Source organism: Pseudophryne corroboree, chromosome 2, assembly GCF_028390025.1.
Source record: "Pseudophryne corroboree isolate aPseCor3 chromosome 2, aPseCor3.hap2, whole genome shotgun sequence".
Lineage (NCBI taxonomy): Eukaryota > Metazoa > Chordata > Amphibia > Anura > Myobatrachidae > Pseudophryne > Pseudophryne corroboree.
In genome coordinates this window covers 518,977,358-518,990,509 of record NC_086445.1, presented here as the reverse complement: position 1 = coordinate 518,990,509, position 13,152 = coordinate 518,977,358, and the positions used below count along the sequence as shown (strand labels likewise).

General features: G+C 47.0%; 1 protein-coding gene across 7 annotated transcripts in view; it reads left to right on the top strand.

Moving 5' to 3' along the window:
* The first annotated feature begins 1,636 nt into the window (after positions 1-1,636).
* SRRM1 (serine and arginine repetitive matrix 1) overlaps positions 1,637-13,152 on the top strand; it is a 256,992-nt gene continuing 245,476 nt past the window's right edge. For 5 of the 7 annotated variants that reach the window (XM_063954154.1, XM_063954149.1, XM_063954151.1 and 2 more), the window contains exons 1-2: positions 1,637-1,782; positions 4,721-4,810. In XM_063954154.1, the coding sequence (XP_063810224.1) occupies positions 1,762-1,782; positions 4,721-4,810 (111 nt within the window). In that variant the 5' untranslated portion in view covers positions 1,637-1,761. The remainder of the gene's footprint in view (positions 1,783-4,720; positions 4,811-13,152) is intronic. The other 2 variants (XM_063954148.1, XM_063954150.1) reach the window with 2 other exon arrangements.

The following is a 13,152-nucleotide window of genomic DNA, read 5'->3' as shown; positions in this document are numbered from 1 at the left end:
TCCCACAGCCATGGAACTCAGGTCCTTCATGGATTCTACCATAAAACCTGCTGAATCATGTATGTTGCGTAAATATAATGCAACGTCATCCCTATCCATCGTATCCAAATCCTCAAGTAAGGCAGCCGACCACTTTACTATTGCCTTTGCAATCCATGTAGTAGCAATAGTGGGGCGTAATATGGCCCCTGAAGCAGCATACATTGATTTAAGCGTATTATCAATTTTCCTATCAGCCTTTAAAGCGGTAGATCCTGGAACAGGTAAACCACCTTCTTTGAGAGTCTGGACACAGATGCGTCAACAATCGGGGGGTTTTCCCATTTTTTTCTATCCTCCTCAGGGAAAGGAAACGCCACCTGGACCCTTTTAGGGACCTGGAATTTTTTATCAGGGTTTTCCCATGCTTTTTCAAATATAGCATTCAATTCCTTTGACGCAGGGAAGGTTAGCGAGATCTTTTTATTTTCAGTGAGAAAGGCCTCCTCAACCCGCTCAGGTGTGGTATCATTAACATTCAACACATCCCTGATAGCCTCTATCAACAATTGCACCCACTTTGCAAGAGATGCGGACACCCGCAACACATCCCCATCACAGGCTGTGGTGTCAGAATCGATATTCGTGTCGTCTTGTGTGACATGCACAAGCGCACGCTTATGAAGGTATATAGCAGGGCGTCCTGAGGTACCAGAAACAGGCCATACTGCCATAGAGCTCTGTAATACCGGGGTTGCATATTCATCACTTGCAACCCTGTCAGAAATCTAAGAAATCCAAGATTTGATAGAGGAAAACCACTCTAGCATTAATGAATTACGAGCACCTTCCCGCAAAGTTTTCTTCTGACAATACAGTATCATATATTGATATAGAATCAGTGTTGAAAGTTATTATTTTGCATAAATTAATTCCTGGGACTGTTACTGAGTGAGAGCACAGGAGAGTAGCAGCAGGTAGTGTACCCGGCAGTGTTAGTGACTATTAGTGAGTGTGGCAGACTACTAGCAGTAGCGTCGGTTCCGGTATGAAAGATAGTGTCTAGTTAGACAGTCAATAGATAGACACCATATGTTAGATGGACATTAGGTCGACAGGGTCAAGAGGTCGACAAGTCAAAAGGTCGACAGGTCAAAAGGTCGACAGGTCAAAAGGTAGACACCATGTTTTTTGCATTTTTGTTGTTTGTGTGGATAGTTTTGTCATCTGGGACCCCCAATTGTAGAAAGGCATACCCTCGTGGGGCTCGCTTTGCTCGCCACGCTTCGGGCACGGTGGCTCGCTGCGCTCGCCACAAGGTTTATAACCAACTCTATGCCGACATGGATAGTGAAAGTATGAAATAATCCAAAAACATGTTACATTTAAAAAAAACATTTGTCTATCTTTTTTGTCGACAATTTTCATGTCGACCTTTTGACCCTGTCGACCTAATGTCTGTCTAATATATGGTGTCTATCTATTGACTGTCTAACTAGACACTGTCTATCTATCAAACGGATAGGAGTAGCGTCTAGTTTCCCTTCGTGGAAAAGACCTTACTAGCATCAGCCAGAGAGCCACCACTGCTCCCGCTCCCCCCTAATTGCCCGGGCCTGACGCGCGGCGCACTGGCCGGATCTGCCGTCACGCGCAGCCTTTCTCCCACCTCACCACGTGACCACAGTTACTGTATCCCGCGGCCGCCCTCCCTCTCATAGAGCGCAGTGGCTTGTGGGAAGCGGGGAACTGAGCTGCGTTAGGAGGCGAGGACAAGGCAAGATGGATGCGGGCTTCTTCCGCGTAAGTAACGGGGCCGGGGACTGAGGGGGGAGCACTCGCAGAGTGGGGCGTGAGGTCGTTAGATGTCTGTGGCGGGGATACTGCCAGAGTAGACGGTGTCTTGCCTGTGGGAGGCGCGCTTGGGAGACACCGTGGGAAGGCCGCGGCCTGTCCCTGAGCTCACACCAGGGCTGGCGCTGCCCGCACACCCTTAATTGTGTCTCCGTAGTTTGCGCGCTGCCGCCTCCTGTCCGAGGGCTGTTCCCGTGTTGTGGGCGCTGTGAGTTGGGATCAGACATAACCAGCATATGGGCAGCGGATGCTGTCTCTGCCGTCTCGGTGCTGTGTGGCGGGGGTGCTAAGCCCGTGTTACACGGCAGTCGGAGTGCCTCTGACGGGCCGGCTGGGTATGGGCAGCGCTGCCATGTGTAACCTGCGCCCCAGCAGAGTCCCCGCAGCACATGTTGCCGGCAGGTCGGTGTAGGCTGAAGGGCTGATGGCACAGACCTGCGATGGTTCACAGGGGTGCAATCCTGCATCTAGCCCGCAGCTGCTCGAAACTATTCTCAGCACATAGGACAAGCTTGTCATCAGAAGCAGATTATGGGGTAAATGTATGAAGCAGTCATAAGAGTGGAGGAGTTGCCCATGGCAACCAATCAGCTCCTCCGTACAATTGTATACTATGCAAATGATAAATGTTACTTCAATGCTGATTGGTTGCCGTGGGCAATTTCTCCACTGGCTCACTTCTCCTCTCTTATCACGGCTTCATACATTTACCCCTATATGGAAAGTCTAGAGGAGAGCTGATTGATGTACCTGGTGTTATGTGCTAATGTGGTGGTGTACTTTTCTGTTTTTTATTTTATTTCCTCCATTCATTTAATCAGCACAAGGATATTCCACACCTCCAAAGTGTCAGTGAAGGATTGTTTCTGCTTTATAGCACCGGTGCGGGGTGCATAAACTTCATGGGCTATTTTGTTTGGTTACTAGGACTATTTTTCCCGTCATGATGGCAACCTGATTTCTTATGGGGATTCTCATCTGCCAAGGAAAAGCAACTGCTAGACATGACTAGTAATTTTAGCACTTCCTTAGTACGGGCACTTTGGGCCAAGTGTAGTAGCTGGCCAGTTGCTGGCAGTGGCGAGAATTTTGGTGATGTAGCCTGAAGATTTAAAGCAGCTATTCAAAAAAGATTTGTGTGTTTTTTAATTTTATTTTTATTTTATATAATGGCAGCTCAGCTTTAGCTACATAGCCAAAATCACTGCTGTCATCTTGCAGGTTATTACATTTGGCCAAATATACATTGGGGTTGATTCAATTCACCGACAGTTGAACAGTGCCGGGAATTAGCTCCCGGCGCTATTCAGTACAGCGCCAAGTGACACTCAATTGTCGGGAATTCTTCTCTCACCCCCGGGGGATGAGAGGAAATCCGACAAAAGTGCTGCCGCGAGGCTGATTATGTCGGGAATCAGCGGCGGGGAGTTAAGTCTGAGAATGCCCTTTCTCCCGACAAATCAACTTGTTAAGTCCGGGAGAACGAGCGTTTGCCGACTTAACTTGAGCTGAATGGAATAGCGCTGGGAGCTAATTCCCAGCACTATTCAACTGTCGGTGAATTGAATCGACCCCAGTGTATGCCTAGATTTGGTAGTGCTACCAGACAATGGGGGAATTCATTAAACTCGTCCCCGCACACGATGGGGGAGAGTTGCTGTTGTGACTTGTAAACGCCTGTAACAACATCGGAACTCGTGTTTCCCTGTCCCTTGTGACTTCGACTCGCACAGTTTTGCTTGCAGCTCTGTGGGGCTGCAAAGAAACTTCAGCGAGTCTGGCAGTACCCTAAGTGTGCCATATAGTTGCACTTCCAAGGGTGACAACATCATCCTTAATTGAATTACCCCTCAGATGTAATTATTTTAACCTGTTTTCTTGAAATGATATACAGTACTATGTAGATCAGCGGTGGCCAACCTGTGGCTCTTTCTTTACTCAAATGTGGCTCCCAACACTCAAAGTCACGTGACCACAACAGATACAGAAACCGCTGCACTCCAGCCAGACACGCAGCAACACTACAGGGACTGAAAACTGACGGAGCCAAATACTATAGGTGGCAGATAGAGGACACTAAGGGCGGGATTCAATTCTTTTCACCCCTTTCCACACCAGTTCTGTTTCTGCCCTCAGGGATGTTGTATCATTATTTCAGCTCGCTACCCCCGGAGTAGCGAAGCACCCAACCTTTTCACAGCTAAACCTGATTACTATGGGCACAATATGAGCGATAACGGAGATCATGTTAGAAAGGGAATTGGGCGTGATATATCATTTGAATCTCACCCATAGGGTGAACTGAAGTGTATTAAGTGAATCTGGCTTTTTCAATATATTTTATATGGATTTGACTTTCTCAATTTTATGTGAAAGTGACTATTTCAATGTATTTTATGCTGGGTCTGGCTTTTTCAATGTATTTTATACCAGGGGTGTGTCCTAGCTGGCATAAAGCCACACCCCATTATTGCACACGCGCCTTCGGCTCGATGTCGGCTCTTTGACGTACCTAACAAGATTTTTGGGCTCTTTGTCTCTGCCTGGTTGGCCACCCCTGATGTAGATATTGAATGTATGCACAGGACTTTACACAATCGTCTCCGAAGACAGGTTTTATCACTCCCATGTACAAGTAGCTAGTAAGCTAGAAAATGTATGTAGTTAATGGGACATAATGAGCACAGACTTACATTAGTATAATGTGTAACAACACTTACCTTTTGGGTCTAATCATTTTCACATTCGTAGCACAGGCCATTTTTTTTTTTTTTTTTTTTTTTATAACACTGCTGAGCGGTATTGAAAACTATTTGGTTAAAACACCACTGTTCAGTATCGAAAAGAGATTGTGTTATGTAGAAATTAAAATAAAACTGTTTTATAGGGCACCAGTGCGGAGCAGGATAATCGATTCAGCAACAAACAGAAGAAGCTTTTGAAGCAGCTGAAATTTGCAGAATGTCTAGAAAAGAAGGTAAGTTGAAATTTAATTTAAATATGAACCTTTGCCACTACTCTGCTTAAACTCTTTACGGATTAATCAAACTATTGTAGTCTAAAGCTTTGTAATATAATGCTGATCAGAAGTGCCCCCATAATTTGTGACAATCTGATATTTTTACTCCTTCAAATGGGGCTAATATTTTTGTTCCTTCAGATGGGGCTCTTTGTGGGATGGTAAATGTATTTGATATTCTCTTGATGCAATAGTGCAGTGGACTCGGACTAATATTAGGAGTATGGATCCTAACACGGTATGCGTGAGTGGGAAAATGTCATCTGTAATGTTACATAAAAATAGATTTCATCAGATTTTCCCGTTTGAACGGGAAAAACAGCACTTGTGAAGGAAAGAAAGAGGAGGAGAAAGGGTTGAAGAACAAATGTGGTGATCCTGCTATTGGTATGTAGTCGAGATAGGTCATAAATTACAACACCGGGTATTCTCTGGGGGTCCCCCTCACAGATAGATACTATCTAATATTAGTCCGGTCCAATGACCCATTGAGGTCTCATTAGAACAAGCTTTGCTTGTGCTGGTTGGATGGGATTAGGGTGTAGAGCAGGGGTGGGGAACCTCCGGCCCGCGGGCCTTATCCGGCCCGGAGAGGCATCTTGACCGGCCCGGAGGCAGCCGCCGAGTGTAAAGCCGTTTGCGGCACACGGCTTCCTGGAAGATGTAGTTTTCTCTACACTGTGCACTGTATTCAATGTACAGTGTGAGTAAACTAGATCTCCCATGATGTAGTGCGCGGCAGACAGCTCGGAGAGGTATGAGGCAGCTGTGTAAAGCCGTCCCCGGTGCATGGCTTCCTGGGAGATGTAGTTTTCTCACACTGTGCACTGTATTCAGTGTACATTGTGAGAGAACTACATCTCCCTTGATGCCGCAGCTGCCCTTCCCATGGGCCTTTGCTCCGCGCCCGTCTCCAGCATTGCGGGTAGCAGCGCGGCCACCTTGAGGGAAGACCGGTGCATACTCGGGAGCCGCCGGTAAGAATACATACAGTGCAAGGGGGAGGGAGTGTAACTGTTAGCGTTAGTGTGGTACAGGGCAGGGGAGGGAGTGTCAGTATGTGGTACAGCGCAGGGGAGGGAGTGTGAGTGTGAGTCAGTGTGTGTTACAGGGCAGGGGAGGGAGTGTGAGTGCAGTGTGTAACGGGAGGGAGTGTGAGTGGAGTGTCAGTGTGGTTCAACGCAGGGGAAGGGAGTGTGAGTGGAATTAGTTAGCGAGGGGTATTTCTGTGGGCAAGAAGTTTCAATGTAGAAAATACTCTTGCTTTGAGAAGGGGAATTAATGCCACGCCTACTTTCCTAGGAGAGTGTGTGCATGGGGGTGGGGGGCGCTTAAAAAATGGCAGCGAATGATGTCGAAAAAATCCAAATGGCCCTTGGCATGAAAAAGGTTCCCCACCCCTGGTGTAGAGCTATAGTGTCTACATCCCCCTACAAGTTTATTAGAACAGACTAACCAGAACATTTCCAATTTTTTCAATTGCTCAATCAGAGTATCTTTCTTATGAATCTTTTTATTCGATAAGATTGTGTTATCCATAGCTGACAAACCACACTATTGGCTTTACGTTACCCCCAAGAGATATATGTCCAAACTGTGGTGGAATGTAAGAGTGTGGATATTTATTATTATTTTTTTCTTAAAATTATTAGTCAATAAAAGTTAAGTTTTAATAATTTCATATAACAAACACGAATGCACCCACACAAGAGTCTTCTGCAAGTCATTTTTTCTAACCCACTTAAGTAAGGAGATGCAGTTTACCTTGACATTTATTAGTCGTGATAAACTTTATTTTCTGCTGTAAGTTTTAGGCGTGATGCTGTTACCATGACTCTCCCTGAAGCAGTTAGTGAATTTCTCACACCTCGGGAGGATGCGAGTATAAATCCGCTAGTTGCTGGTTTACAGCGTGGAAAATTAAATAGCTCCAGGCACTCATACCTGGATCTTAATAAACTGCACTGAATTGAATTCCCCCTATAAGAGGGTAGAACCCTGCAGCACAGGGCCTGGCATAAGATAAGTTTAGTGGTGTGGGACAGGAGTGACTCAGAATATCTCATCCATATTATTAGTGGGCTATAGAGGTTGCAGTGCCCTAAAGCAGGGATCTTTCTGGTTATGCTGCTTAGGGCTGAATTTTGTATTTTTATTATCTTAAGGTAATAAGCTTTTGTGTAAAGGTAAATACACACGGTGAGATTCGGGCTATTCCCGATTCTCTCTATGCGACACTGACTGTGGTCGGTATCGCAAGCAAAGATGACTCTGCTTACGATACCGATTTTGGGTAAGTGACAATTTTAACTATCTTTTACGCGAGATAGTCAAAACTGACTTCCCTGCACAGTCTATTTTTGCTTGTGATGCCGATCCCGCGGGAGCGCGCATTGGCCTCGCAAGCTGTGTACATACGGTGCAATATCTTTCCTTACGATTTTGACTATATAGTCAAAATCTTAAGAACTTAAGTGCATATCGCACCGTGTGTACACACTAAGTGTACAGACCATTGCTTGTACCTAGATCCAGTCAGCTGTCACTGTCAAACAACTTTTTTTTTTTTACTGAGAAAGGGTTTAAGATGCAGAAGTAATCTTTTACAGCCACTTTGCTTTCTATGGGGGGAATTCAGTTATTTCTCTCCACGGCCGGCACTAGATGTGTCCCAATGAAGCACTTAACTTGTTGCTCCGTTCAGGTGTGCTGAGCCGTGGGGAGACGCATTTCAGCTTGCGAACCCTGGCTGTTTTAGTAGTTTTACACTGCTAGACCTGGCCTGTCTAGCTGCGATGTGCACAATTACAAAACATAAACCCAATTGAATATCAAACCCCCCCCCCCCCCCCCCCCATCTCTCCGTCACTTTAGAGGGTAGAACAGGCACGATAAACAAACAATCCGCTAGATGTAGCTTTGCCGAAGGGAGCCCTAGTCAATAATCAAATGCAGTGGCCGGAGACCCAGGGTAACTACTGCATAGCTTGGTGACAGTGTTTTTCTTTTTCCTCTGTCATCAGGGCTGCTCTCCTCAGCTGCAGCAGCCATTACAGGAAGTAAACGGTGGTTTCCTCTTGCCTAGTGCAGTCAGGTCGGTACTGGGGTTAAGCAGAATCTCCGGTGCTGTTATTGGTAGGTTGAGGTTAAACAGTCCTCTCACTCCAGTGCCATTATATTGTTTTAGTTAAAATTTCTTAACCAGTGGTAAGAGCGTTAGTATGAATTTTAAATAGAAGCTGTTCTATGAGAAGTTTCTGCATGAATTTCATTTGTGTCCTGGCAATCTGTTTATTATAAATCAACCTGGTTTTCTTGTACTTCATGCTACTGTTAAGGCTGTGAGTGTCGCGCATCATTCTACACTATAGGACAGGCATTCCCAACCTCTGTCCTCAAGGCACACTAACAGTGCAGGTTTTACTGATATCCATGTCTCGGCAAAGATGGTTTCTCTATCGTCCTAGTGGATGCTGGGGTTCCTGAAAGGACCATGGGGAATAGCGGCTCCGCAGGAGACAGGGCACAAAAAGTAAAGCTTTAGGATCAGGTGGTGTGCACTGGCTCCTCCCCCTATGACCCTCCTCCAAGCCAGTTAGATTTTGTGCCCGGCCGAGAAGGGTGCAATCTAGGTGGCTCTCCTAAAGAGCTGCTTAGGAAAGTTTAGCTTAGGTTTTTTATTTTACAGTGAGTCCTGCTGGCAACAGGATCACTGCAACGAGGGACTTAGGGGAGAAGAAGTGAACTCACCTGCGTGCAGGATGGATTGGCTTCTTGGCTACTGGACATCAGCTCCAGAGGGACGATCACAGGTACAGCCTGGATGGTCACCGGAGCCTTGCCGCCGGCCCCCTTGCAGATGCTGAAGTAAGAAGAGGTCCAGAATCGGCGGCAGAAGACTCCTCAGTCTTCTAAAGGTAGCGCACAGCACTGCAGCTGTGCGCCATTTTCCTCTCAGCACACTTCACACGGCAGTCACTGAGGGTGCAGGGCGCTGGGAGGGGGGCGCCCTGGGAGGCAAATGAATACCTATTTTGGCTAAAAATACCTCACATATAGCCTCCGGAGGCTATATGGAGATATTTAACCCCTGCCAGAATCCGTTAAGAGCGGGAGACGAGGCCGCCGAAAAAGGGGCGGGGCCTATCTCCTCAGCACACAGCGCCATTTTCCCTCACAGAAAGGCTGGAGGGAAGGCCCCCAGGCTCTCCCCTGCACTGCACTACAGAAACAGGGTTAAAACAGAGAGGGGGGGCACTAATTTGGCGATATGCTTATATATATATATTAAGATGCTATAAGGGAAAACACTTATATAAGGTTGTCCCTATATAATTATAGCGTTTTTGGTGTGTGCTGGCAAACTCTCCCTCTGTCTCTCCAAAGGGCTAGTGGGTCCTGTCCTCTATCAGAGCATTCCCTGTGTGTGTGCTGTGTGTCGGTACGTGTGTGTCGACAGGTAGGAGGACGATGTTGGTGAGGAGGCGGAGCAATTGCCTGTAATGGTGATGTCACTCTCTAGAGAGTCGACACCGGAATGGATGGCTTATTTAGGAAATTACGTGATAATGTCAACACGCTGCAAGGTCGGTTGACGACATGAGACGGCCGACAAACAATTAGTACGGTCCAGACGTCTCAAAAACACCGTCAAGGGTTTTAAAACGCCCGTTTACTTTAGTCGGTCGACACAGACACAGACAGGGACACTGAATCCAGTGTCGACGGTGAATAAACAAACGTATTCCTTATTAGGGCCACACGTTAAAGGCAATGAAGGAGGTGTTACGTATTTCTGATACTACAAGTACCACAAAAGAGGGTATTATGTGGGATGTGAAAAAACTACCATAGTTTTTCCTGAATCAGATAAATTAAATAAAGTGTGTGATGATGCGTGGGTTCCCCCCGATAGAAAATTATGGGCGGTATACCCTTTCCCGCCAGAAGTTAGGGCGCGTTGGGAAACACCCCTTAAGGTGGATAAGGCGCTCACACGCTTATCAAAACAAGTGGCGGTACCGTCTATAGATAGGGCCGTCCTCAAGGACCAGCTGACAAGGCTGGAAAATATAATAAAAAGTATATACACACATACTGGTGTTATACTGCGGCCAGCGATCGCCTCAGCCTGGATGTGCAGAGCTAGGGTGGCTTGGTCGGATTCCCTGACTAAAAATATTGATACCCTTGACAGGGACAGTATTTTATTGACTATAGAGCATTTCTATATATGCGAGATGCACAGAGGGATATTTGCACTCTGGCATCATGAATAAACGCGATGTCCATAACTGCCAGAAGATGTTATGGACACGACAGTGGTCAGGTGATGCAGATTCCAAACGGCACAGTATGGCCGTATAAAGGAAGAGGACTTGTTTGGGGTCGGTCCATCGGACCTGGTGGTCACGGCAACTGCTGGAAAATCCACCGTTTTTTACCCTAAGTCACATCTCTGCAGAAAAAGACACCGTCTTTTCAGCCTCAGTCCTCTCGTCCCTATAAGATCATATCTGCCCAGGGATAGAGGAAAGGGAAGAAGACTGCAACAGGCAGCCTATTCCCAGGAACAGAAGCGTTCCACCGCGTCTGACAAGTTCTCAGCATGGCGCTGAGACCGTACAGGACCCCTGGATCCTACAAGTAGTATCCCGGGGGTACAGATGGGAATGTCGAGACGTTTCCCCTTCGCAGGCTCCTGAAGTCTGCTTTACCAAGTCTCCCTCCGACAAGGAGGTAGTATGGGAAAAAATTCACAAGCTGTGTTCCCAGCAGGTGACAATTAAATTACCCCTCCTACTACAGAAAAGGGGTATTATTCCACACTATATTGTGGTACTGAAGCCAGAAGGCTAGGTGAGACTTATTCTAAAAATTTTTTTTTGAACACTTACAAAGGTTCAAATTAAGATGAAGTCACTCAGAGCAGTGATAACGAACCAGGAAGAAGGGGACTATATAGTGTCCCGGGACATCAGGGATGCTTACCTCTATGTCCCAAATTTGCCCTTCTCACTAAGGGTACCTCAGGTTCGTGGTGCAGAACTGTCACTATCAGTTTCAGACGCTGCCGTTTGGATTGTCCACGGCACCCCGGGGTCTTTACCAAGGTAATGGCCGAATTGATGATTCTTCTTCGAAGAAAAGGCGTCTTAATTATCCCTTACTTGGACGATCTCCTGATAGGGGCATAGTCCAGGGAACAGTTGGAGGTCGGAGTAGCACTATCTCGGATACTGCTACAATCAGCACGGGTGGATTCTAAATATTCCAAAATCGCAGCTGATCCCGACGACACGTCTGCTGTGCCTAGGGATGATTCTGGACACAGTCCAGAAAAAGGTGTTTCTCCCGGAAGAGAAAGCCAGGGAGTTATCCGAGCAAGTCAGGAACCTCCTAAAAACAGTGCATCATTGCACAAGGGTCCTGGTAAAAATGGTGGCTTCCTACGAAGCAATTCCATTCGGCAGATTTCACGTAAGAACTTTTCAGTGGGATCTGCTGGACAAATGGTCCGGATCGCATCTTCAGATGCATCAGCGGATAACCCAATATCCAAGGACAAGGGTGTCTCTCCTGTGGTGGTTATAGAGTGCTCATCTTCTAGAGGGCCGCAGATTCGGCATTCAGGATTGGATGCTGGTAACCACGGAGCCCAGCCTGAGAGGCTGGGGAGCAGTCACACAAGGGAAAAATTTCCAGGGAGTGTGATCAAGTATGGAGACTTTTCTCCACATAAATATACTGGAGCTAAGGGTAAATTTATAATGCTCTAAGCTTAGCAAGACCTCTGCTTCAAGGTCAGCCGGTATTGATCCAGTGGGAAAAACATCACGGCAGTCGCCCACGTAAACAGACAGGGCGACACAAGAAGCAGGAGGGCAATGGCAGAAACTGCAAGGACTTTTCGCTGGGCGGAAAATCATGTGATAACACTGTCAGCAGTTTTTCATCCCGGGAATGGAAACTGGGAAGCAGACTTCCTCAGCACGACCTCCACCCGGGAGAGTGGAAACTTCATTGAGAAGTTTTTTCCACATGATTGTAAACCGTTGGGAAATACCAAAGGTGGACATGATGGCGTCCCGTCTGAACAAAAAACGGGACAGGTATTGCGCCAGGTCAAGGGACCCTCAGGCAATAGATGTGGACGTTCTGGTAACACCGTGGGTGTACCAGTCGGTGTATGTGTTCCCTCCTCTGCTTCTCATACCTAAGGTGCTGAGAATTATAAGACGTAGAGGAGTAAGAACTATACTCATGGCTCCGGATTGGCCAAGAAGGACTTGGTACCCGGAACTTCAAGAGATGCTTACAGAGGTCTTATGGCCTCTGCCGCTAAGAAGGGACTTGCTTCAGCAAGTACCATGTCTGTTCCAAGACTTACCGCAGCTGCGTTTGTCGGCATGGCGATGGAAAGCCGGATCCTAAGGGAAAAAAGGCATTCCGGAAGAGGTCATTCCTACCCTGGTCAAAGCCAGAAAGGAGGTGACCGCACAACATTATCACCACGTGTGGCGAAAATTTGTTGCGTGGTGTGAGGCCAGGAAGGCCCCACAAAGAAATTTCAACTCGGTCGTTTCCTGCATTTCCTGCAAACAGGAGTGTCTATGGGCCTCAAATTGGGGTCCATTAAGGTTCAAATTCGGCCCTGTAAATTTTCTTCCAGAAAGAATTGGCTTCAGTTCCTGAAGTCCAGAAGTTTGTCAAGGGAGTATTGCATATACAAACCCCTTTTTTGTGCCTCCAGTGGCACTGTGGGATCTCAACGTAGTTCTGGGATTTCTCAAATCACATTGGTTTAAAACCAGTCAAATATGTGGATTTGCAGCATCTCACATAAAAAGTGACCATGCTCTTGGCCCTGGCCTGGACCAGGCGAGTGTCAAATTGGTGGTTTTTTCTCAAAAAAGCCCATATCTGTTTGTCCATTCGGACAGGGCAGAGCTGCGGACTCGTCCCCAGTTCTCTCCCTAAGGTGGTGTCAGTGTTTCACCTGAACCAGCTTATTGTGGTGCCTTGCACCTACTAGGGACTTGGAGGACTCCAAGTTGCTAGAAGTTGTCAGGGCCCTGAAAATATATTCCAGGACAGCTGGAGTCAGAAAATCTGACTCGCTGTTTATACTGTATGCACCCAACAAGTTGGGTGCGCCTGCTTCTAAGCAGTCGATTGCTCGTTGGATTTGTAACACAATTCAACTTGCACATTCTGAGGCAGGCCTGCCACAGTCTAAATCGGTTAAGGCCCATTCCACAAGGAAGGTGGGCTCATCTTGGGCGGCTGCCCGAGAGGTC